We start from the raw sequence: 27121 nt of genomic DNA, 5'->3' as shown, positions 1-27121 counted from the left end.
ATCTGTTATTTTGAATAATTTCTTCACGCATGTTTATGGGCGGAGTGAAAAATAAGAAATCTAGCAGAGTAACGTGCTTTTATTTTACTAGGACACATATAAGGAAAAACAAATATGCCAATGTTACATTTCCAATTTGACAGGGCAATCTCACAAGTATTTATATTTAGGAAAAAAAAACAACACATCAATTACTAAGTTGTTACCAGGATAAATTATCAAGTAAGACAATCAAGCAAACATCTTTTGTAGGTTATTCTTCCATGAGAACAACAATTTCCAGCCTTCAGATTCTGACAAAATCAAATTACACAAATTATATTTCTAAGGATACAGTTTTAACAGAAACAAGAAGTTGAAAACTCTCATATTCATTTAAGTCTCTATATCTTACAGGAAAGTAAAACTGTTATTTTTTCCAAATATTCCCAGTTGAAAGCAAAAATAAAGCCTATACCGCTCAATTTTCCCAGTAAGCAGAAATAGAAAATGTTATTTTACTAAACACCAAAAAACAAAAAACACAGTATCAATCTTCTGAATAAATTAAATCAAATGAAAACAAGAGAAAGCACCCAAAGTTGCTTTGTTTCTTTAAAGAACTCTTCTCTAGGCAATACACTTAACACTCCAATAATCCCTTTCAATTCTCCCATGGAAATCCTGAGAAAAACTATTTCTCCTCCCATTACCACTGAAAGAGAAAACCTCTTCCTTGAAGGCTCTGTCAGCCAGTCTTAATCTTAGCCCAATTTTTATCTTGCTCATTTTTGCCTGTGGTCTTCTGTTCAGTTTTCCCCGCTTAGGGCACCCAACACGATCTCTGGTTCTTCCATCCACCATGAACTAGATCTGTCTCCCTTTAAACGCTCTAGGTGTCACTAAAGGGGGTGGAGGGTGGGGAAGAGAGCAGAGGAGAATAAGAGCTCCAGCAATCTATTTTACAGGACAACCTGTCCCTGGAAATAATGAAGAGCTAAAGCCAAATTAAACTAAAAGGACTGCTTTTGCAGACGCTTTTGAGCTTTTTTTTTTTTTTTTTTTTAAGAGACAGGAGACAGACAGATGGAGAAAAAGTGTACTGCCACCCTGGCATTTAATCACGTTCAGGGTAAGGAGAGGAGGCACAAGAGGTATACCTAAGTTTTGTGTGAATTTACTAGTTGAGGCTGAGAAAACCTGGTAGTTAGAATGGACACCATCCTTACTCTGGCCATAAGAATAAGGTCTAACTTGTCACTAGCTTGATCACTACCTTGACAGTAGTGTTCTGGATCATGGAGATGGAGGGAAGAGGGGGGTGAGGAATCAAGGAGGTCTTTTGGGGAGAGGAATGGAAGGGTCTTTTGTGTGCTGGCAGGAAACCTGGGTCCACCAGCAGTTCTAGAGATTCTGGTCTACCAGAAACCAGACAGGAGGGCTGACAATTATCTGCAAGGTGGGCAGGAGCCCAAAGTGGGTGGGCATAGCCAGTAGTAGGCAGTAGGAGGTGACCAGAGGTGCAAGAGCAATGGAGTTACATAAATCACATAGACCAAGTGGCACACTGCTGCTCTCTCTGCCCCACAACTGTCCACAGGCTATGTGCCTGTACTAAAGGCAAAGCTGGAATTCCAGGTGCTAAGAGCCAGACCAAAGGCCCTGGACACAAACAGGGTCCATGCAGTGCAGATAAAGGTAATGCAATTTACAGCTTGGCCTAGGAGTTAACGTAAATCATGACCATGCAGCATGTGATAGTAATGCAGAATGGCATGAAGGCCATGTGGAAATGGAGGAGCATGGCCTTGAAAGTCTCAATCTTGAGGTTGAGAAAACAATGTCCAGAGGAAAAAGGTTGTAGAAATGTCAGGAATGGAAAAAAAAAAAAAAAAAAAAAAAAGGCAGAAGGCATACCCATTTCTGTTGTCCAAGCACAGGTCCAGCAAGAGGTGGTAGGGGACCTTGTGCAGCATTTCCAAAGGCTGAGATTAACCAGACTGGAATCCAAAGGGCCTGGGGATCTCTACTGGCTCTCTTATTGGGCGACGTCTGGCTCTACGGACTCCTTCACGCAACAGGTAATACTGCAGTGGATTTGGCCACAAATCCTCTTTGATAATTTCAGCAATCTTGTCAGACTCTGGAAGGCTGTGGTCTGAAAACCAGGTGAAGAAATTGCAGACGACATCTTGGCTCCTGCGAATGAAGGACTGGGGTTCATGGCCCCGGCGCCATATGATTGGAGTGGAAAGAGACACCACTCGGCCAGAGGCTCTGACCTCATATTCCTTGACAATAAGCTTGTTTCTGAAGTAAGGGTTTCTTCGAAAGAAGAACTTGAATTTGCAGCCAGTTCTAGGGTGTCTGAGCTCCTTTACCTCCAAATTGGTTATGTATCTTAACATCTCTGCATCTTGGCCCCTAATCATGGGGGACAGCTGGGGGTGGTTCCGAAAGGCAGTGACCCAGAAGCCCGGGATATTCTGAATGATGTAGTTTCTCCTCTCCAGGTAGTGACGACGCATGCGCCCAAATTTATGCTCCAGTTGCTGAAAGGCCCTGTCAGCCTGAGCATTCACAGTGTCCAGTTCCAACTGGATGGCTTCCAGGGGGTTCATGCGGAGATCCATATTCAAGGGTCGGGGCCCTGCTTCTTCCTTCACCTCCTCTACCACTCTATTTTCCTCAATCATTTCTATTTCTTCACCTACTTGCTTCTCTATCTCCATCTTCTGCTCCACCACCACCTCCTCCTCCTCCTCCTTCACTTCTTCCTTCACCACCTCCTCATCCACTGCTACCGAGAAAATGGCGCACTTCTCAGGCTCCACTTCCTTGGCCTTCACCTCTGCCAACACCTCAGACCCCGGCCCCTCTGGCTTCTCCCCACCTGGGCCGCGCGGCTCTCCACTCTGACAGCCATTTTTCAGGCTGTTGTCCGTTGCCACGGACACCGACACAGCTTCCAGGCCTTCCGTGAGAGACGGAGCCTCCGCCTGCCCCGCTTCGGTCGCTGCGAAACCGCGATCCCCACCGCCTCGGATCTGGGCAGGGTGGCCACAGCCCGCGGGGGCGTGGAAGGCTCCCCGCTCCTCTGGAAGCTGAGGCGGTGGGAGCGCGACCGTGTTCAAGCTTCCCGCACCCGGCTCCGCCATCACCTGCGACACCTCGGTTTCCTCACGGAGCTTCAGGCACTGGCGTGGGTCCAGGTCTCCTGGGGCACGGTCGGGAATCGTGAGACTGCCGGCTTGGGGGAAAAGGGACCTCTCAGCCCCAGCCAGGCCGCTCATGTCAGCAGCAGCCTGACCAACGGTAGATTAACGGCTGTTTTCCTCACAGAAGCCACCCCCTCGCCAGCCGGCGGTTGGCACCACCCACCCTCTAATCTCGCGAGCGTCTCCGCGAGGTTGACGTCTGACGTCAGGGCCGTATATCCCACCAGAACGCGAGAAGTCGCTGCTTTTGCTCCGCCCTTGCCTGCCGTCCTAGCTTGTTGTAGTTTCACTTCTGTGAATTTAGTGGGGTGAAGCCGTAATTTGACTTACGTTAATAAATGTATTTCGGACTCAGAGACTGAAGGCAGTGAGGACCCTCCCTGCGATGCCTCTGGAAACTGCCTCCAGCATGTAAGCTGGGGTAATTGTAGCGATCACAGCACTACACTGCCAGTTGTTGTCTGAAAACATGTTTTACTGGTTTTGCCTAAGTATTTTTCAGGCAGGAAGGTAAATCTATTCCTTGTTACCCTGTAATAGCCAGGAGCAAAAACCTCTTTATTTTTAAACTAACTTGAATAGCAAATTGTTTCTCTTTTCTCAAGTGGAAATGACTGGCCTCTAACATTACTGGGGAAAAAAAAATTACTCCGCGGCTTTTTACCACTAAAGTGACGCATAGTATTCCTTGCTAGTTCTAAATTTATACTCTGCCTCAAAGAAGAGTTTGTGCTACATAATGTCTGCAGGAATTAAGCCAGGGTCAATTCGCTGAATCTTGCTTCGTGGCCCCTCACTGCAGGAAATTAGAAAAGCTATTTCAGTCCAATAATCTATTCACGAATTTAGTTCTGCAGAGAGGTAGGAAAGGTTGTCCCTATTGAAGTATGTATTCATGGCAGTCAGTTCATAGAGCTTAAGAGGGATGCCGGTGTCTGGTTGTTTTAGTTTGTTGACTTGTGAAGAAAACTGGTGTTAGAGAGTTACAAGGCCTCAGAGAAATACCAGTGGGGGACCTCCCTCCACCATTTTTATAAAGAAAAGCTAATTAAAATGGATAATCAAGATAGTCTTGAAGTAGAAAACTTGCAGAATGCCAGTGTGCAGTTAGTTGACTCAAGGTGCAAAACAGGCCAACTTTTTTTCTATTTGCTTTGCTTTGGATTGTAGGCTTTTTTTTTCTTTTTAAGATTTTATTTATTTATTCGTGAGAGACAGAGAGAGAGGCAGAGGGAGAAGCAGGCTCCCAAGGAGCAGGGAGCCCGATGCGGGACTCGATCCCAGGACCCTGGGATCATGACCTGAGCCGAAGGCAGACGCTTAACCGTCTGAGCCACCCAGGCGCCCTGGATTGTAGGCTGTTTTAATAATGGCCCCCAAAGATGTCCTCCTCCTAATCATCAGAACCTGTGAATATGTTCTCTTCTGTGGCAGAAAGGACTTTGCAGATATGGTTAGGTTAAAGATTTGCAGATTACACTGGATTATGCAGGTGGGACCCATGTAATTACAATGGTCCTTATAAGAAGGAGGTTGGAGTGTCAGTCTTTGAATATATGACAATCAAAGCAGAGGGGAGAAAAGAGAAAGAGATTTGAAGGTGCTGTGCTGCGGACTTTGAAGATGGAGGAAGGAAACCAGGATCCAAGGAATAAAGGCAGTCTCTAGAATCTGGAAAGTAAGGAAATAGATTCTCCCATAGAGCCTCCAAAGGAACGCAGCACTGCCAACATCTTTATGATGTCTAACCTCCAGAATATAAAAAAAATTAGTTTGTGTGGTTTTAAACTACTAAGTTTGTGATAATTTGTTACTAAAGCAATAGGAAATGAATACTGCTTGGATTGAAGTTTGGTTGCATCTCTGTGTGTGTCATGTTTTTCCTAGCAGCAGCTCCTCCGTCCTTGTCCATTGCTTCCTCTGAGCTCCTGCCTCCTGCCCAACAGCTGTGATGTATCATATCCTAAGCCTCTTGGTTATCGAGACCAGAATTAGGCAATATCCAGAAAGAGAAAATTAAAGCCAAAACCTATCACAAAAGATATCTGACAAGACGGTAAACTGCAGAAGGACAGGGTCATAGTTTTGTTTACCACTGTTTACTAGTACCTAGCACACTGCCTTGCACAGTGTTACATTATCAGAATGTTAAATACAGGAACAAATGAACAGAATAGTTTCTCCTCCTGGTGTTTGGTGCTTGGCTGACAATTACTCTTGTAGATAAGAATGAGTAATGGAATTTTCCACAAGGCCCACTTCTTTCTTATTGCTGTGAAATCATCCTCTGTCTTGGAACTGGAATAATCTAATTTGGCCCAAAGTGGAAACTTTTATTACTCTAATATGCCTTCTGTTTTTAAGCAGAAGACTCTATTGCCAGGCTTTCACCAGAACTAGATGTGGCTTTATTTGTCAAAGGCACTATTATGATGTCTGCAAGTGTATTTAATTAGTGCTCTAACTGATAATGTTAGGAACAACTCCAGTGATAGATGGTGCATATAAATATAATCAGGATTCTGGTGAGTCTAAGTGTTGAGACACTGTGGAGAAACCTTTCCTTCTCTTACTATAAGTACATTTGGAAAAGCCATGATATGGGATATTTGGTTGAATATATACAGAAAATGAGGAAAAACTTAAATTTCTCCTAATTTTAATTGTCTGAAAGTCACAGTAGGGAAATGATGTGGTGAAAACTCTTCATTATAGAAGATGGAGAGTGTAAGTTACAGTCACTTTTGAATAAGGGAAGGTCCAGCGAGAAACAAGAATTTAGAGGGAAAAGCAGATTTGTGTATTCTATGCCATTTTTTTTTTTTTTAAGAGAGAATCCTTTCATGGAAGAAAGAGCTCTTTAGGATTTCAGTCTGCACCAAGTTTCATGTGCTCAAGGAGTCATTTTGCCATGCAGGAAAAAAAAATATGGTTGCTATTTGCCACAGAAGATTGTACTTAATATATTAATAGTATTATTTGCAGCTACTACTTGCAGAAGTTTTTCCTTATGTTTTTGAACCTAAAGTCTTTTTTTTTTTTAAGATTTTATTTATTTATTTGACAGAGAGACAGCGAGAGAGGGAACACAAGCAGGGGGAGTGGGAGAGGGAGAAGCAGGCCTCCCGCAGAGCAGGAGCCCAATGCGGGGCTCGATCCCAGGACCCCGGGATCACGACCCGAGCCGAAGGCAGACGCCCAATGACTGAGCCACTCAGGTGCCCCGAACCTAAAGTCTTAAAAGGAATACGTGTCTCTTTTACATGACACACTCATCTTGCTATCTAAAACATTCTCTTTTTAGGCAGATACTGTTCATTCTCTAAGACCCTATCACAAACCTATCTTGCTTTAGAAAGTGCTAGGCATTTTATATGTATTAAATTGTCAAATTTTATAAAAGAGGAAACAATAACTGAGAGGTTAACTAACTTAACCAAGATCATACATAAAAACTCTTACATTCTTCCTCCTTTCTCCTAGGGGCAACTTTCTTGAACCACTCTATGACTCATTAATCTTCCTGCTCTGAATTCCTACAACTCTTTTTATGAGCTGTGCCATGCAATTGAGCACTTAATTATACTCGTCCTCTTAGTGACTCTGGTTGTTTCATGCATGTCAGTCTCAGTATTCCAGCATCCCAGCGTCATCAGTGGGAGAGGACACAGTTGCTTCTTCTTTTGCATTTACTCAGCATAGCATGGAGCTGAGATTTTAGTAGACCCTTAATGATAGCTGTTGGTTTGAATAAAACAAAACTTTAAATCATCTTACAAAAACTAACGGTGTGTCTGTACTGACAGTACATTTTATTTTATGGGCGAGTATATTTTGGCTCTGCTTCATATTATTACCTTTGTGCATTTTTTAAAACTTAAATTCAATTAATTAACATGTAGTGTATTATTAGTTTCAGAGGGAGAGTTCAGTGATTCATCAGTCTTGTATAACACTCAGTGCCCTTTTTTGCATCTTTTAATATAAGATATATTTGTACATTACAGAGCATTTCTGTGGCAATTTGCAATAAACCTCACTACTCAAAAGGTAATCTAATCTTTTCTAATATGGTTCTGTGAGAAAATATTCACAAAAACCATGAAGTTATTTTGCATCATATCAAAGAATCACAGATTCTTCAGGAATGATTTCTCAGGTGATAAGGAGTTTAGCAGAAGCTCAGACATTTTTGTTTTGCAGAAAGATATGTTTTATGGTTGTAATTATAACTTTCATGTATTTACTGCTTCTGATGTACTGGCCACTGTTGTAAACACGATCCCATGTATTGTATCATTTAGTTCTTATAAAGAACCCTGTGAGTTAGTGCTATTATGACCTTTATTTTACTCACTAGGGAACTGAGGCAAAGAGAGACTGAGTTACTCATTCAAAAAGACATAAAAAATGGTAGACTCGGGGCACCTGGGTGCCTCCATCAGTTAAGCGTCCAACTCTTGATTTTGGCTCAGGTCATGATCTCAGGGTCATGGGATCAAGCCCTGCATTGGGCTCCGCCCTCAATGAGCAGTTTACTTGAGAATCTCTCTCCCTCTACCCCTCTCCTTGCTTGCACTAAATAAACAAACAAACAAACAAACAAACAAGGGGCGCCTCGGTGGCTCAGTCGGTTAAATGTCTGCCTTTGGCTCAGGTTATGATCCCAGGGTCCTGGGATCAAGTGCCGCGTCAGGCTCCCTGCTCAGTGGGGAGTCTGCTTCTGCCTCTACCCCTCCCCCCCTGCTCGTGATTTCTCTCTCTCTCTGTCTCTTGGATAAATAAATAAAATCTTTAAAAAACATTAAAAATAAATAAATAAAATCTTTTAAAAAATGATAGACCCATGATTTGGATCTAGGTAGTTTAACTGAAGAACTTGTGCTCTCTGTACAAAATGTGAAGTTACTCCCTAAAATAAGAGCATAAAACTATCCTCATTTAATGTTGAATTAATACACATTTATCTGCCTCCTATCCATTCCCCTATCCACAAGCATATTAATATTTGTTAGGAAAGTACGCCAGGATTTGCTTTCTGTTTAGAGGAAAAGTGGTTAATCATAATACCTAAATTCAGTATTTTGTAAACCCCGTCAGACCCCCATCACCTTTTTTAGCAAATTAGTCTTTACTTTCTTGATATGAAATTCATGGATAATATAACCCACCTACACAAATTAATAGAAAAACATAAATGTAATGAATTGACTCTGATATAAAAGAGAAGTAAAAGTAATTTATAATAGTATCTGTTTCAATATGCAAAGGCATTATCATGCCCACATTATAAGAAATGACAAAGTAGTTAGAAAGTTACACCTGTTGTTGTAATCACCATGGGTGGAGACTGATATAGGTAGGTTTTACTTGTGACTCAAATACCCTGAGTAGCATTCCTCTTGGTGACCAAATGTCGGTTAAGTTCTGGAAAAGAAAAAGGAAGAGTTCCCCAAGATTGCCATGGCTCCATATTTCTTCCATTGTAAAAAAATACATTTTCACCAAAAAAAAAAGAAAAGAAATACATTTTCACATTTCTGCAACCAAAATATGTCTAATAAGCACTATCAGCCAGGTATCAGTCATGACGTTGTTGTCATTGCCTGAGCATGTGAGAACTTAGTTGTTACTGATTTCATTCTGGACAAACTTTAAAGACCATCTGAAAAAGGGATGCAACCTGTAGTTTGAAAACTTTCCATCAATCTCTTTGGAAGTCTCAGAAAAGTGCCAACATCAAAACTTAAATAATTGATGTCTTTGTCCTTGAAGAAAATCATAGATACAAGAGTTGAGCACCGTTTTAAGAAATATAGCAACACCAGAGTAGTTGAGCGTAGGGAGGATAATATTGTTTGGAAAAACATGGATACTGACAACTCTGAGTCAAAAACTGTTGCAGAAAATTTTCTGAATATGAGGAAATTTTAGAAATACCCTAACAATTTATTTTGCTTTTGTTTTTCCTTTTATATATGTCCAAGTGTGATAGTTGATTTACATCTAAATAAAGTCTAAAAGAGCTTTTGAAAGATAGAGTAAAAATTCTGTATAAAAATGCATTGTGTCATAGTTTAATTGGCAATATTTTTCTTTTTTTCTGTCTTGGTGATATTTAAATAATACTATATTTTACAATTGATAATGTCTTAAATTAGATAAAATGCCATAGTTTCCTTCCGGGAATATTCACTGCATAGTAAAACAGTGCAAACATATTTCATTTTTACATGTAAAATGATGTTAAATTCCAGGCTCACATAAATAAATACAGGTGGTTTTCCCTCTCTGCAGTGGGACAGTTTTGTTGTTGTTAAGGACTTACTGTTGGTAAAAAGCATTCCTGACACTACCTAATGAAAGCGAATAACATTCTTTTTAATAGCCAAAATACACCTCCACAAATTTCTAATACACGCCAAAGGAGGGTACATCTACTGAGAATCTGTTACTTAGTGGGCATGGTATTCACATTGATTTTTCACTAGAGGGAGCAACTGGTCTTTAAGAAAGTGATGTGAACTTTGGAATGGTCTTTCACTATAAATGAAATACTCCTGTAAGTTAAATTGAATCATAATCTTTCACTCCCAGTATGCTGTAATTGTTATAAAGTAGTCTTCTCAAATAGGGCTTAGATTTGTTATGATGGCTTCTAATAATCAAATCAAGCCAAAATATCTCATAAGACCCTACCTACTCCAGCAAGGTCCCTAACCTGTGTAGACTAGTCATTGACCTGGTTTCAAGTTCCAGCTCTGCCACTCACTGTTTAACCCAGGCAAGTCACTTCATCTCTCTGAGCCAGTGAATCTCTATGTTAAATAGAGATTGTTTTAAGATTTTATTTATTTATTTGAGAGAGAGTGAGAGAGCACGAGCAGTGAGGAGGGGCAGAGGGAGAGGGAGAAGCAGACTCCCCGCTGAGCAGGGAGCCTGAGGTGGGGCTTGATCCCAGAACCCTGAGATCATGATCTAAGCTGAAGGCAGACGCTTAACCGACTGAGACACCCAGGTGCCCCTAAATAGAGATTATGATACATACTTTACCAGCCTGTTAGGAAGATGAAATAAGATATGTGTAAAGTTTAGCACTGTAAGCTTTCAATGAATAAAAGGTAACAGTATTATTTGTATTGTTTTATGCTAATAAAACTTACATATATTAAAATTAAACTATTGTACAAGGTTCAATCAGGCACTAAATTCCATTCTAAAAATTGTGTTTAGGATTCAGACAATAAAGACACCCATGTGTATTAGAGTGGTCAGTGAAAACTTCATCCAGGAAATGAGACTTGAATTGGACTCTGCTATAGGTAAGAACTGAACAACATGAAAAAGAGGTGGGAATGAGGGCATAGTAATCACACTTGTTTACTGCTCCAGCTATTTCAACATGCATTCTAGACCTGTACTGTCCATTACAGTAACCACTAGCCACATGTGCCTATTTAAGTTTAAATTAATTAAAATTAAAAATTCAGTTCATCAGTCACACTGACCACATTGTAAGAACTCCGGAGCAACATCTGACTAGTGGCCACTCTTGGAAAGCATGCATGGCAGAAAGTCTATTAAACAACGCATTTTAGACATATAGTATCTTCAGGTTGTGGGAAAAAGGAGGCTTGCTGGGACTAAAATGCCATTCCACAGTTATAGCAGGCCTATACTCTATAAAAGTCTTAAAGAAAAAAAATCACTTATTAAAATTCATCCTTTCAGTTAGCATTTTTTTTTTAATTTTTATTTATTTGACAGAGAGAGCACAAGTAGGCAGAGAGAGAGAGAGAGAGGGAGAAGTGGGCTCCCTGCTCAGCAGGGATCATGGGATCATGACCTGAGTCGAAGGCAGCCGCTTAACTGACTGAGCCACCCAGGGGCCCCTAGGTTAAACATTTAAATAGCCAATAAAATTTATGCTTAGTGGGACAAGCCCCTACTGTACTTTTAGTAAAGTGAAATAATTTAAAATAAAATGAAAAGAAAATAATGAATGTGAAACAATTAATGAAAATAATTATGAGGAATTTTTATATCAGTGTGAGTCATGGTAATTTGATTGGTACAATACCAAAAGTGGACAGTCAAGCCATTTAATAAATGTGACTTTTATATTTGAAAACATCTCAAAATCCTAAGGTTAAGAAATTTCATCCAAGGGAAAATATTTCTATGCATTTTCTAGATAGTATGAAGTTCAGATAAGTAGCTAAATCCTTTAAATATTGTTCCCATGAATTTGGGTTGCCCTGTTCCTTAAAACTCCAGAGCCTCATATATAATCTTACAAAAATAGTGTAATTTTGTTTTTGTAGAGTCCCAAGGTCAAAAACCTTTTTTACAACAGTCAAACTTCCATGATAAAAAACAAAACAAAACAGTCCTCTTGTTTTAAAACAAGTTTCATCTAAGTCATTTACTGCTTTCCACATAAAAATTAATTCAGTATGAAAAGTGCATAATATGGTATCTAACTTGATACTTTGGTTGTTATAACACTTCATCTGTTAGCTGAGAACTCTGACTTATGAATCCTTTGGCTCTAATACTATATTGCAACTTCTTTTGGTTTGTAAGCAAGCCATACTACGCACATCTATTTTTAAAATGTGAAAACTTGATTTGGAAAGAGACCATCATTCATTCATTTGGCCACTAATAGAAATGTTCTCATCCCTGGGGCGCCTGGGTGGCTCAGTCGTTAAGCGTCTGCCTTCAGCTCAGGTCATGGTCTCAGGGTCCTGAGATCGAGCCCCGCATCAGGCTCCCTGCTCCACGGGAAGCCTGCTTCTCCCTCTCCCATTCCCCCTGCTTGTGTTCCCTCTCTCGCTGTGTCTCCCTCTGTCAAATAAATAAATAAATAATCTTTAAAAAAAAAAAGAAATGTTCTCATCCCTTCTATGACATAGGTAGAATTCACCTTACTATACAGATTAGGTAATCTCAGGTCAAGTGACTTGCCTAAAGTTACCTAGCTTGTAAGTAATGGAGTATGGATATAAACCCAGTTTGCCTAACTTCAAAGCTCTTCCTACTCTGCCATGTTGCTTTTCTGATTTCTCGAAATCTTTAACAGTAACCAGGGAACTCAAGGTCTGCTGCCTGTTTCCTGATAACTTTTTTCTAGGGTTTGTGTCTTCTGTAGCACCCAGAGGACTTTTATGCAATGTTGGCTACATTGACTGAACGATTCCACATTGAAGGCTAACTTATACAGCCATGGGAACTTCAGTATCTTAATCTAAACAGAACTTATGGCTTTTAGGAGACAAGTACCCTCAGTGGAAGCATTTATTAAAGGTGGGACAGATTTAAAAAACAATACCTCCTGCTACCACTGATATTTCTAACTTAACAGCATTTCCAGATTCTTACATGTGGGGCTCAGAGATTTCAATTGCTGATGAATGAACTCAAGGATAAAAGAGCTCTAACCAATAAGTATTTCACTAGTTTTTACTATTCTGTACTCAGGAGGAAGTTTTAAAAATAAAAGTTTGTTTTCAGGAAATATATTAAGTCCAATTTGGAAATGATTCTTGATAATTCATCCTAAGAAGAGAGAGGAAATATGCATCCTTCCTACCTAATATGTATCTACCCATGTTGGAAACCTTTCCCTGATTTAAACAATAGAGGGATCGTCTTAATTGCTTACTTCTCTCTCAAAGAGAGAACATTTTCACAGTTCAACCGCAGTGAAATTGTTGATTCAGTGCTGATGGAACACCCTCAGGAAGAACCCAGATGCAAGCCAAGAGCCCAGACAGCTTGAGGAATGGCTGAAAGATAAGGCCATTAGTGGGCAGGGATGGTTAGGTAAAATCGAATCTGATGGCTAAGCGCCTTGTTTGTGTGTGAGAGAGAGTTATTATTTTATGTGCATAATATATAATAGATATACGTTTTATTTTTATCTTATTTTATTTAAATCCAATTAATTAACGTATAGTGTATCATTAGTTTCAGATATAGAGTTCAGTTATTCATCAGTTGCATATAACACCCAGTGCTTATTACATCACATGCCCTCCTTAATGCCCGTCACCCAGTTACCCCATCCCCACACCCACCTCCCCTCCAGCAACCCGCAGTTTGTTTCCTATGATTAAGAGTCTCTTATGGTTTGTCTTCCTCTCTGATTTCGTCTTATTTTATTTTTCCCTCCTTTCCCCTATGATTATCTGTTTTGTTTCTTAAATTCCACATATAAGTGAAACCATATGATAATTGTCTTTCTCTGACTTCTTTCGCTTAGCATAATACCCTCCAGTTCCATCCACGTTGTTGCAAATGGTAAGAGTTCATCCTTTTTGATGGCTGAGTAATATTCCATTGTGTATATATAGCACATCTTCTTTATCCATTCATCTGTTGATGAACATCTGGGCTCTTTCCATAGTTTGGCTATTGTGGACATTGCTGCTGTAAACAATGGGGTGCAGGTGCCCCTTTGGATCACAACATTTGTATCCTTTGGGTAATAGCTAGTAGTGCAAGTACTGGGTCATAGGGTAGCTCTATTTTTAACTTCTTGGGGAACCTCATACTGTTTTCCAGAGTGGCTGCACCAGCTTGCATTCCCACCAACAGTGTAAGAGGATTCCACTTTTTCTGCATCCTCACCAACATTTGTTGTTTCCTGACTTGTTAATTTTTAAATATGTGTTTTAAAATCCTGTGACCAATAGAGGATATTGGAGGTTTTTAAACAGGGAACTGACATGGATGTGTCAGAAAATAACAATTTTTTTTTCTCAGCAATCTTTATTCAGTTCTGGGGGGAATGCCTCCCTTCCCATGCTCCTGTCCCTCTAGCCCCTCTTACCCCAGGGCTCTGTGGGATTCAGTGTCCTCCTCTGTTGAGAGTAGGTCCTGGGGCCCAGAGGCCTGGTCTGAAGAATATTCAGGACAGCTGGTCCCTTAGTGGGTATGCTGGTCTTCTCTGTTGTGGGGAAGAAGTAAGGTGGGCAGAAATACTGCCCACCAGCACTCAGAGCTCCATTATCTCCCCAGCTTGGGTTGCAGGGTAGTAGGGGGTGGCCACTAATAGAAATGTTCTGCCACTCACTGTTTAACCCAGGCAACCTCAGCAGCTGGAGGGCCTTGGGGATCAGGTTCCCAGGGTAGTGCCAGAGAAGCAGCTCAGAGCGAGGGCTCCTGAGTGGGGGCAGAGATAGGGGAAGTCATGGGGAAGCTGCAGTAAGGGGGGTCATTGTGCAGGCTGAGTCCAGGGAAGTGGGGGGCCATGTTCTCTTCAGAAAGGAACTGTTTGCACAGGGTCTCCTGCTCCTCCTCCAGGCACCGCTTGGTGCTCATGGGCACAGCTCTTCAGAGAGGGGAGCTCACGTCCCGGGTCTGGGGCGTCCCTGGGTAGCACTGGGCCTGACCTGGGGGGCCTCATTCCAGCAGCTGCTGCAGGATCATAGAAAATAACATTAACTGCTACATGGAAAAAGGCTTGAAGGTTGTATGATTAAAGGCTGGGAAACTAGTTTCAAAGTGTTATAGTAACTCAGGCAAAGATTGATGAAAGTATCTTTAGAAATGTGGTAGTGACAGAACAGAATATTTAAGAGAAATAAAAGAATTGACTGAAACTAGGTATGAAGATGGGCGAGGAGTTTGTTTCTGTTTGGACAACAGGAATGAGTGGAAATGTGAGTGAGTTATGGAATATAGGAAGAGAACCAGATTATTACCAGGTTATAATGGGAGGGAAGACATCACAAGTTCAATTACAGACAAGGGGAGTTTCATTGTGAATCTGGGGCAGCCCATTAGAGATACGGGAAAATAGATTTGGGCATTTGTAGGTCAGGAGAAGAGTAGGGTTGTTCCGTGAAAGGGAGGTATATGCAAATGACCTCCAAAGGCCAAAGGAGCCAGAAGACCAAAGAAACAGGCTTACAAGTCCAGCTTGACTGGAAATGGTTTTTATTAAGGGAACTTATGGATAAAAGCATGTCTTGGGCTGCCACAAGACAAGCAGATCTCCACAACCCAACCTCCTTTAAGACCTCTTTTATAACCCTAGAGACTAGGAGTACATGTTGAGGGACCACCCAAGAGGAGAATGTTTAAGAATAGTCATATCTCCAGGGCAGATCATGGATATTCTGCCCTGAAGGTGTACTTAAGTGTGTGGAGGAACAAAAGAATGGGGGGGGGGAGGGGGAGGAGAGCATGCTCAAGAAGGTTTCAGGTCACAAACTGGTCATCATGGCAGATTTGTCCAAGATGGCATTAGTCTGATTCACACCAGGGTCTACAGATGGATTTGGAAGTCATTAATATATAGGTAATGAAGGATAGTTGGAAGAAAGGCAGGCAGGGACAAGGCCCCCACCCCCGTCCTAAGAGGAAAACTACCCTTAAAAGGAAAAAGACCCCATGCTGTTATTCTAGGCTTTACTCAGTGCCCTAGCTTTAAGTCTTCCTATTGGAGGACTTAAAACTTGTATGTGACAAAAAGGAAGGGAATGGCCTTGGACATCCTAACCCAGGCCTGGTGGCCAGCTCAATAGCCAGTGGGATATTTAAACAAAGTGCTTGATCTGGTGGCCTGCGCTGGCCAGCATGCCTTAGGGCAGTGGTGGCCACTACCCTCTTGGTCCCCAAGGCTACAAAACACCACCCTGGAAGGAGCCTTCCACCCTTTCCCAGGTGAACAACTACCTGATAGGTAGATGAGTGTGTGGACAAAAACCTGATTGGATGACAGGTTCTTGGGGGTTAATCAGATTAAAACAGCCCACACCGAAGAGCCCATAAAAACCCCTGGATTTAAACACCAAATTGGCAACCCAACCCTCTCGGGTCCCCTCCCTCATTGGGAGCTTTGTACTATCGCTCAGTAAACTTTGTTTTACTGTAGCTCAATGAACATCGCTTTGTTACCCACCACTCTTCGTCTGGTCTTCCTCTTCATTCTTCGAAGCGATGTGACCAAGAACTACGTGCACCGAAGGACAAGAAATCCTGTAACATAGGTGATAGTTGAAACTATCAGAGTGGATGAGAACACAAAGACATGTAGAAGAGAAGAAAGGAGACCCAAGAGTCGAAGTCTGTGGAACACTGACATGAGAAAGACAGGTGAGGTGGGACAAACAGAGGAATTGAAAAGTAGGCATTAGTGATAGAAGAACCGGAAGAGCGTTGTCCTAGAAGGCGAGGGAGGAATGGACTTCAGGATGCTAGGGTTCAGAGGGTGCAGTCATGTCAATGAGACAAAGACTGGGAAGGAAAGTTCCTGAATTGGGTAGCTGTGAGGGACAGAGGGTTACAGAGTTAAAGAATGAATGAGAAATGAAGAAAGTATAAATAGCCTGAAGCCAGAAGGGAGAATATAGGGAAAAAGAGGAGACGTGAACATAACAAGTCCCTACCCTACCCACCCCCAATCTTCATTACCAATTACCATTGCAGAGCGAAATAACTTGTGCAGAACATACCCTCTTAGAACCCCGGGGTATGTTGAAGTGAGTAGAATATTCACCAACTACTTAGGGGGCATATTCCTGTAGTGAATATGGTAAGTGTTGAGGATTCCAGAATAGATGCTGTTCTTGCCCTGAAAGATTGTGCAGCAGGATGGTTGCTGATTTGCACATAAATCATTACACTGCAGTTTCAAAATGGGAATGTTAGGCATATTTTACCAAGTATAATCTGAACACTGAGCACAGGAATAAAGACCCAGCAAGTGCCTGGGGGTTAGGAGAGAGCTTCCTAAAAGAGGGAAACGAGCTGGGACTTGAAAGAAGAAGAAAGGTGAGAGAGAGGATGCTGACAGAATGGGAGATAGGCTGGGAAACAGCCCAGGCAAAGGCAGACAGGAGGGAGGAAGCCTGCTTGTGTAACAAGTGTAGACAAAACAGGGTGGCTGGTGGGGAGTAGGGGGTGAAAGGGAGAGGAGAAGGCTGGAACGTGGGTTGGGCTGTGTTGGAAGTGCTTTGAGACTCACTGTCTGCTGTCAGTGTCCTACTGAACTCTGACAGTGTGCATTTTTTTTTTCTATTTAAAATTTGCCGGCTTCATTCCAAATTTTTAATTGGGTCTTTATATAAAATGAGATGAGATGCAACATCCTAATTAGTCAACAGTAGAACAGGAAGACAGGAACCACAATACAGAAAATTTAAAAAAACAAAACAAAACAAAAACAAACAAACAAAAACAGCCTTAAAGATTTAGACAAGGTGAAGCTGTCTAGGTTTTCAGAAAGCAATAATATACCTCCTGGAAGTTGATTGATAATGGTTTTCAATACTATTAGTTTCAGTTATTTTTTTTAACACATTGACTAAATCCTAGAAGAAAATAATTTTAATCCAAAGCTATAAATCAATTTACCTAAAGGGAGAAAGAAAATTGCAAGTTGTCATTTTATTTCCATTCTAAAAATAGCTAAAACATGATCATCATTACAAGCCTCTCTGAAAATAGAACTTCATTAAATGGGACTCCACTGATGAAAAATTTTCCATAATCTCATCAGTTTTACTTTTGCTTAGCAAATCATCTCTTCATGATTATTGTAAACCAGTGATAAACATGGTATATTGGAGTTATGTGTACAATATTCAAGACAGATAAGCCCTTCCATTCAACTTCATCCATCTTGGAAACATTTTTTCAGTAAAAAATATTTCTGAAATCCCTAGTATGTGCGAGGAACCCATTCTAGGTACTGGGAACATAGCTTTGAACAAGACATTCCAAATCACTGCCCCTTAGGAGTTTACATAATAGTGTGCAGAGAGTCAATAAATATGAAAACATATAAAAAGATATTTGGGGGGACCAATAATTGCTCTAAAAAAGTCAGTGAAAAGAATGACTGGGCTAAAGTAATAAATAAGAAAAGGTCCTTGTGGAGGGGATATTAGAGTTAAACCTGAATAGTGAGAAGGGGATCTACTGGGAAAAGCATTGTAAACAGAGGAACCAACGAGCAGAGCAAAGACTGAGACAAATCTAATCAACAAAAAGAAGAGGAATATTGTAAACATAACTCCAATATACCATGTTTATTACTGGTTTACAAGCTTTACTTAGGAGGTAAGATCAGAGAGATGGGGTAGTCAGGCCATGTAAGGCTTTGAAGGCTATGAGGAAGCTAGATTCTAGGTGGTAACAAGAATCTGAGTTGTTGCTAGGGTGGTGGTGACATAATTGGATTCATACTTTGGAAAAGGCATTTGGCTATTGTGTGGGGATCGGGTGGGGAGGAAGAGTGGAGGCAAGAAAGCCAGTGAGGAAGCTGCTGCAGTGGCTTGAACTAGGGTTGTCACTGTAGAAATTATGAGAAGTAGTAAGACTAAGGAAATTATTTGGATAGGCAAATTAGAACTATTGGTGCTCTGCCCATATCCCCTTGGCATTCACTATTTCAATGCATGCTGAAGGCTTCCAACTGCCTGGCCAGAATCCCAGCTTCTTCACCTCTGCAGTGGAGAACAACTCTGATACATGTTCTACACCATCTTCTCAAAGGACCCAATAGGATCTGTCCATTATCAGTAACCTTGTCCATTATCAGTAATCCAGCTGTCCTTATCAGTAACCTGCTCATCATCCACTATATTGGCTTCCTTCCTTCCTTCCTTCTTCCTTCCTTCCTTCCTTCCTTCTTTCCTTCTTTCCTTCCTTCCTTCCTTCTCTTCCCCGGTCTCCACAAATGTCTCTTGGAATCCCTTCCTAAAAAAAAAAAGTGCATTCCAATCCCTGTCCCAGAGTGAGTTTCTGGGAGAACTAAGTTTATGCCACTAATTTTAGTAAATTCTAAATTTTCTACTTGAAGTATATTTTCCCATCTGTGTTCAAGGTCCTGCTTATGAATCTTCTTAGAGTAAATTATCTGACCATCTTCAGCAAATGCATCTTTTTATCAAACTAGTTGGGTCACAGCGGTGTAAGAGCACCTGGCTCCAGGGGTCCCAGCAGACCAGGTTTGGCCACTCACTGCTGACAAAATCCAAAGGCAGAGACTTGAGTGGTGGTGAAACAATAAAGGAATTTATTTCAGTGAGGCCAATGGACTAGCCTTTCAAAGACTAGCCAAAAATACAAGTTTGTATAAGGAAAATGGGACAAAGGTTGGTGGGTACATGCAGGTGGGCAGTAAAAATCAGGTCATCATTGTCATGGGTTGGGTCTTGTTGGCTCAAGGAAGTCCCTATTGCTTGAGGGGTAGTTTCAGTTCCCATTAGGGGATGTTTGCCTACAGGGGTTTTGCCTGAGTGAAAATTAAGTTCTTCTTCTTTTTTTTTTTTTAAGATTTTATTTACTTATTTGACAGAGAGAGAGACAGCGAGAGAGGGAGCACAAGCAGGGGGAGTGGGAGAGGGAGAAGCAGGCTTCCCGCTGAGCAAGGAGCCATATGTGGGACTCAATCCCAGGACCCTGGGATCATGACCCAAGCCGAAGGCAGACGCTTAACCATCTGAGCCACCCAGGCGCCCGAGTGAAAATTAAGTTCTTCTTAATCAATTAGAAAGTAGAGACTGAGGTCAAAATGGGAGTAGTTGAAGTCCTCTTTCAAAACCAGGGAAAAGTTAATTTGGAGGAAGAGGTAGAGTTTCTCTGCCATCTCTGTGCCTCATGAAGCACCATATCCCACCTCTGTGGAGCCCTGTAGAATTTAGTTGTGATCTCTGATGACTAGGCTCTTAATAAATTCTGGCTAAACTTTTGTAATAGGGATTTGGGTTAAGTGTTCAGATATGGTGATTAACCATCGTGGTTTGCCTGGGACAGAGGGGTTTTCCTGGCCTGTGAAACTCAGTGTTAAAACCGATCAGTTACCTGGGACTGACCATTTTTTAACACTGAATTATTGGTCACTTTAAAGTGACCCGGATTTTTGGTCACTTTATCAAAGTTTAGGCCCTAGAGTTAGAAATATTTGAGTTCTCAATTCTGATCTGCCACTTATTGGCTTGGTAATCATGGGCAAATCCCTTAATCTTTCTATTCCTTCATTTCTTATCTATAGAGTTAACACTACTACCAAAATCATAGATCTGTGATAAAGATTAAATGAGATCATATGTAATAGGCAGAATAATGGCTTCCCAAAGACATCCACATCCTAATCCTGGGAATCTGTGAATACCATGTTACATGGCAAGAAGGAATTAAGGTTGCTAATCAGCTGACCTTGAGATAGGGAGATTTTTCTGGATTATCTGGGTGGGCCCAAAATAAACACAAGTCTCCTTAAAGTAGAAAAGGAAGGCAGAACAGGAGGTCAGAGTGATGCAATGTGAGAAGAATTCTATCAGCATTGAAGATGCTATGAAGATGGAGGAAGAAGCCACTAGCCAAGGAGTATGGGCAAATTCTAGAAGCTGGAAAGAGCAAGGAAATGGATTCTCCTCAGGCTGCAGAAAAGAATGCTGCCCTACCATGCCTTAAGTTCGGTCCCGTGAAACCCATTTTGGACTTCTGATCTCCAGAATGCTAGGATATTAAGGTTGTGTTGTTTTAAACTACTAAGTTTGTGGTCATTTGTTATAGCAGCTATAGAAAGCTAAACAGGTAAAGTATTTAACACATTTGTGACCCACAGTGTTGGTAGGATAGTGTAAGCTAACTCAGTGCCAGTGTCAAGATGCACAGGAAGCATTTGACTTTTCTGCATTTTTTAGGATGGGCCAGGGCAGGGGAGCCATTCTCTCCCACTTTATTCATTACCACCCTTCTCAATCATTAACTCCTGACTGAATTATTTTTTGGATGTCTCAGGCCAGATATATTATCTTTTTCCTTTGAACCCTTAGCATTGTTTGTACATCTATTATGATTACTTATTTTGTTTTAGTTATTTGTTACTAATCCCTCTTAGTTTGGAAACAAGTTGAACATGAGGACAGTTTTTACTAGCTTTTCTATTCCCAAGACAGTATCAATTTTCATAAAATAGGTAATGATTATTCAGTGATAAATATGGGGAAAGAGGAAATGAAGGCAAGCGGTTTTCTAATGTGACCTGAAAATTCCAGTTGTATATACTCACATGCCAATGGCAAAACTTGGTTTGCAAGGGAGACAGAGAGAAATTAGTCTCTAGCTAATGTGGTTTTGTGCTCACCTAAAATTCAAAAGAAAAGACTGAATATTGAGGAACAATTAGCAGTTTCTCCCTCAATTTAAGAATAAATAATTTGAGCCAATTAAAAGTTACCTATAATTATGGGTTTAGAAAGCTGCTAGGGAACAAAATGCTCCAAAGGCATGGTAAACTAAAAATATAGGTAAATTTTCTCATCCTGAAGGTCTGCTTGAATTAAAAAATTACCCCTTAGAAAAGGAAAGAAAAAAAATTATTCCTTGATTTTGAGTTTCATAGAATTTGAACTCATAAATCTTACAACTATTATAACGTATATATTTGGCTATCCTGGGCCAAGACTTTTAAGAGTGTAAGCCACGTTAGGTCAGTTTTATAGAGTCTGCCCTTCAGAACTTACTCATATTTGAATTCCTGGCTTTAATGGCAAACAGTGAAGAAAAAAAGCGAAAGAAACGTGTGCCACATTTGTGGGGAGTGGAGAGGTGGATAAATACAGTTCTGAGTATAGTTACAAATGTATATTAATTCAAGTTCTGGATAGATTTTTGATGTCTCACTGGTTGGACCATCAAGGTTTTTTAGGAAGAAGAAATAAACACAAAATTCTAAACTACTTTCATGGTCTGAGGATGTTTTCATTTTTACTTGGGGCTTTTTTCCATTGTGGTATTAAGTCTTTCAGCTAATGCAGCAGTCTCACTGTATGTGTTTAAGTTACTTTAGAATATGGGTGGGTTGCTTCCTCTCTCCTAAGTCAGGCATTTTAAGCAGAGAGGATAGATCTAGATACATACAGACTAGGTATAGGTGTAGAGACTGAAACAGAGAGAGAGAGAGACGAGGGAGGTTCCTCTCACTCAACTTGTACCAAATAGGATTTTCAATACTTGAACAAAACTATTCACAACTTATTTTTTCTCATCTAAGAGGTCCAAGATAATCTTTCAGTGCACATCTTTAAGTCATTAATGTTGAAATGGATAATTCCAAAGTATATTATGAACTGAAGTTGACCCAGTAAAATTAGTATGGTCTAAAAGAAAGTTACTAACAACACTTTGCTATTTTCTGAGATTGCTAGTTTTTGGTGATGGTTGGCTGTGGGCAAGGATAATGTGGAACATTAGATGGAAATATAGTTGTGGAATTTTAATAAACTGCCAGTCTGCTAATAATACGCTTTTGTTCAAACTTTTTTAAATTTGGCAGTTATTCACAAATCTTAGTCCAGAAAATGCAAATTTTTCTTAGGAAGATGTGTACAGTATATGGAGAATAAAGAAAAGACAGACCTTCACACCTTCACACCTTCCAGAAAGAGATTTTATTCAACGCTAAACTACTACATTTGTACTTTGAGAGGTTGCTGGAATCCTGTGGGATCCAAAGTCACAATTAGAGGAACAATTGGAAATAATAGAGTTATGTTTGAATAGTAGTACGTTTTAAGTACTCCAAGTGGTACATTTTAGGTGGATGTTACTATTTTTGGAATACTAAATAGTCCTTAATAGTGCAATACTCATTTCCTTCCATATTTGTATATTATTTTCATACAAATACAAAAATGAAAGAAAAAAAGCCCAACTTCAAATGTACAAATTTCTTTAACTTCTGAATATATAATTTTATCACTCTTGATAAAATTTCAGAGCAGTGAAGACCGGGGAAATTTTAGAATTCAGAAGGACCATCTATAATATTTGGCAATTAGTATGCCTTATGACATGTATTTATCTTATCTTTCCCCTCCTGCTAAAGATATAGTTTACATAATTGCTTTCCTGACTATTCTGCGTCAAGCTATCAAGTCTAATGAGGGATTTTTGGCCTTCTACTAACTGGTCTCAAAGAACTATTGTCCTTCCCCTATTCCTCGCACCCTTTGAATCTAAGTCCAAAATAAATGAATGGTAACAAGTTTCCTTCACTGCTTTTTAGTGTAGAGTTTCAGTTCAGGAAAAATTCTGCTCAAGAATGAATTCCAGCAGTGTTCCTCATGCCAGCAGGCAGCATAAAAGTCTTGGAGTATGGAAGTAAGCCAGAGTAAATGCTGCTCTATTTGAGTGAAGAATCATGATAACATATGATTATGATTCTTAATGCAAACTTCCTGGCCATCTTTCCTCAAGAGTTTAAATAGCATTGATGGACAACAAACTTAAAGGAGAAATCATCCCAACTGTGATTTTTATATACTATTCAAACATAAAATATGGAGCAAGGTGCTAAGAGAGAGCATTCTTTAGTTGTGGAACAGTGGTTGAACTACTGAGGTGGTCAGGCTGAAAGGTTTTATAGTAGATGTATGTGGGAGCGTACAGAGAGAGAGCAGACAACCTTTTCTGGGATAGGCTTCACTCTGGGAGGTGAAAAGAAGTCTGGAGGACCCACCTGGAAAAGGAGTTTTGTACGTTTTCCTCCTTGAAGATGGTCAGGACTTCCTAGAAACCCTGGCCTCACCCATGTGGAGCTAGGCTGTGTAACCCACTCGTTCAGGGTGCAATCTTACTCAGGGTCATGAGAAGAACAATTTTATTCAGTTCCTTATGCACTCACTCTTGATCTCTCCCCTTCTCTACTCCACAACGAGAGTGGTCTGATAAGTAGTATCTGACTAGGTCACATCCTTACTTAAAACCCCTCAATGGTGGATTATCTCTTCACATAAAGACCAAAGTTCTTTTACGTCACCCTAGGCTCCCTCTCTTTCTCCTCGTTAGCCACGGTTACGGCTTCCACATTCACATTTAGGCCAAGCTCCTTCCTGTCTTGCCTCCTTCATAGGCAGGTTGCTTTGCCTGGAATTCTCTCCACCTCCATCGTTCCTGCCCCCCTCACCCTTTACACCTGGCTGCATCCTTTTCATCTCAGCGCAAAAGTCACTTCCTCCAGGAGCCCTTCCTTGAGCCTCTACACCAGGTTTGGCCCCTTCTCTCCTAGCTTCCCTTGTACAATCTCACCACACTCTGCCTCCCCATTTGTAGCACTTACTACAATTATAGTTAATTATTCACTTAACACCTGTTTTCCCTTACTAGATAGTAAACTCGATGACATCAAATATGTCTGAATTGCTCTACTTCATGTACCTAGCATAGTATTTGGCACATTGTAGATTTTCAATATATATTTCTTGAATGAATGAATAAATAAATGATTAGCCAACAAATGACCAAGTTGAATGGCTGATTGTTCTGATTCCTTTTTGCACACTTGCCCACCCCGCAGGGTGTGGGGCAGGCAGCAGGAGACAGGTACAGGTGATGAGTCCCATAGGGCATAGCACAGTGAGGGTGGGGAGGATGGGTAGGGGAAAGGAGGTTGATAATCTCTTTTCTTAGAGGCAGTTATGGTTCAGGAGGGTCAGAGATCAAATAGCAAAAACCATATCCTGAAGAAGAGTGAGGGCTTTGGATCCAATGGTGAGCAAGGCCTGTAATGGATGCTGAGGGACAGAATGAAGCAAAGAGCCAAAGACACTGAAATGGACAGTGAGTCAGAAGAGGCAAAATGAAGCCCCTCTCTGTAGTTCCAGATATAAGATGCCAAAGCCCAGGGAGACTTCTGTGACTTCCATTCACATTTTCATGAGTGAAATGTTCATTTAAGTGTGCCAGTCTAGGTTGCAAAGGTAATATTTACCCAAATTTTCAAATATACTTTCACATTTCCTCATCTGAAATCTCTACAGTCCTATGAGTTTGAAATTTAGAATTTTTTGGATTTTAGAAAGGAGATAGTTAGGGTGCATATGAAGCACTATCCCCAGTGAGTTCTAAAACAAAACTTGTTATCAAACACATTAATAGTCATGCAGAGAAATGTATGAATGTGCACAGTAAGTAGGATAAAGAAACACTGCCAAGAGCTTCAAATCAATTCAGGTCAGGTTTTGCTGCCAAATGAGATACAAAAATACTTTTCAGAGTTTTGGGGGTTTGGAAATTCTGGATGGGGGATTGTGGACCTGGTACAAAGCATTGTGTGCTTCTGGCACCCTCTTAATTCCTGTTTGACTGATTCTCAGCAGCTGGGGAGAAGTTGCCCTGGCCTGCTGACTCAGGTTCCTCAATTCAATATATAAGTTCCTCTCTCTCTCTCTCTCTATATATATATATGTATATATATATATATATATATATATATATATATATATGTATAGCAATTCAGACATATTTGATGTCATCATTGAGTTTACAATCTAGCAAGGGAAAACAAGTGTTAAATGAATAATTAAATATAATATATACTTTTTTTATTTTTATTTTTTAAGTAATCTCCACACCCAACATAGAGCTCAAACTCACAAACTCCAGAGATGAAGAGTTGCATGCTCCACCCACTGAGCCAGCCAAGGGTTCCTCTATTCTACAGGGAAATCCCCTGAGTCTTCCCAGCCCTCCTTTGCCTAGAAGGGAACTTGGCCATCCCTTGCCTTTTCCTTAGGCTACTAAGAGATGGTTGTCAGTCTACAATCCTTATTAAGTATCTGCTGTGTTCAGGATTCAGTCGAGAAATAGAAAGATAAGCAGAAGATGGGTTGTTTAGGTTTATCTTCTTTAGGTAATCCTTCTCTATTTTAGACATTTCATCTGAACTCTGTATCTTGTTTCCAACATTACAGGTCTGCTCAGCATTCAAAAACAAACTGGTTCTCGGGCGCCTGGGTGGCTCAGTTGGTTAAGCGACTGTCTTCGGCTCAGGTCATGATCCTGGAGTCCCGGGATCAAGTCCCGCATCGGGCTCCCTGCTCGGCAGGGAGTCTGCTTCTCCCTCTGACCTTCCCTCCTCTCATGTGCTCTCTCTCTCTCTCTCACTCTCTCAAATAAATGAATAAATAAAATCTTTAAAAAAAAAAAAAAACTGGTTCTCCTCCTTCAACCTAAAATCAAACAAAACTCAAATTCTATTTATCTTATAATCCTTATCACCATCCATTAAATGTCCCAATCTAGAATCAAGTTTTCATTTCCTTTATGTTTTGCACACAATATACACGAAATGCTATTGAATCTCCCACATGGGTGCCCTTCTCTCCCATCCTATGAGGACTTCATCATCTCAGCTGGTTCAGTCTGGTCTTCTCTCTTTCCCTTATTTTATGCTCTTTCTTATCCATCAATCTCTTTCTTGCTGACCTTAGTCATTTTTCAATAATAATGTATTTTTTAACATACCATTTGCATTAAAAATTCTCACTGTATTTTAAAAATCCCTATGTCATGAAAATAAAGGCTGAGGAACTTTATATACACACTGAATTATTAAGAGGTAAAGGCATTAATGTGTGAACCTATTCTCAACTAGTTTAGAAAAAAAGAGTGTGTACATATACATGAGTGTATATATATGTGTATATATATGTACATATGTGTATAAATACATATGCATATCCATATCTGTATGTTTGTATATGTCTATATAAATAATATATATGCTATATAGAGAGAACATTAAGCAAATGTGGCAAAATAGTAACAATGGGCAAATCTGGATAAAGAGTATATAGGAGTTCTTTTTACTATTCTTGCAACATTTATGTAAGTTTGAAATTGTTTCAAAATAAAAGCTTTTAAAAATTCAGTTTTTATTTTCATTTGTTTTAAGGATTTTATTTATTTATTTGAGAGAGAGAGAGAGCACAAGCGGTGGGGAGGGGCAGAGGGGGAAGGAGAAGCAGGCTCCCAGCTGAGCAGGGAGCGCCACACTGGGCTCAATCCCAGGACCCTGAGATCATGACCTGAGCCGAAGCAGCTGCTTAGCCAACTGAGCCACCCAGGCGCCCCCCCCAATTCAGTTTTTAAATATTAAACTTGCCTTACTGTTATCC

General features: G+C 40.5%; 1 protein-coding gene, 1 long non-coding RNA gene and 1 pseudogene across 4 annotated transcripts; 1 reads left to right on the top strand and 2 right to left on the bottom strand.

Moving 5' to 3' along the window:
* Nucleotides 1-61: 61 nt before the first annotated feature.
* On the bottom strand, nucleotides 62-3381 carry TSPYL1 (TSPY like 1). Its single transcript, XM_036082234.2, has one exon. The coding sequence runs from the start codon at nucleotides 3270-3272 to the stop codon at nucleotides 1971-1973; it is 1302 nt and encodes a 433-aa protein (XP_035938127.1). The 5' UTR covers nucleotides 3273-3381; the 3' UTR covers nucleotides 62-1970.
* Nucleotides 3382-26772, top strand: LOC118529424 (uncharacterized). Of its 3 annotated transcripts, none has more exons than XR_013441142.1 (5): nucleotides 3382-3608; nucleotides 10431-10519; nucleotides 13465-13502; nucleotides 16147-16304; nucleotides 25916-26772. It is a non-coding gene; the product is annotated as an uncharacterized LOC118529424 (long non-coding RNA). The 3 variants fall into 3 exon arrangements; XR_013441140.1 differs by having other exon boundaries at nucleotides 16084-16304; XR_013441141.1 differs by lacking the exon at nucleotides 13465-13502 and having other exon boundaries at nucleotides 16084-16304.
* LOC118529422 (host cell factor C1 regulator 1-like) lies at nucleotides 13954-14553 on the bottom strand (annotated as a pseudogene).
* Nucleotides 26773-27121: the final 349 nt, after the last annotated feature.

This window comes from Halichoerus grypus, chromosome 9, assembly GCF_964656455.1.
Source record: "Halichoerus grypus chromosome 9, mHalGry1.hap1.1, whole genome shotgun sequence".
Classification (NCBI taxonomy): domain Eukaryota; kingdom Metazoa; phylum Chordata; class Mammalia; order Carnivora; family Phocidae; genus Halichoerus; species Halichoerus grypus.
Note: the sequence above shows the minus strand (reverse complement) of the source record. Positions and strands in the feature narration are given on the sequence as shown.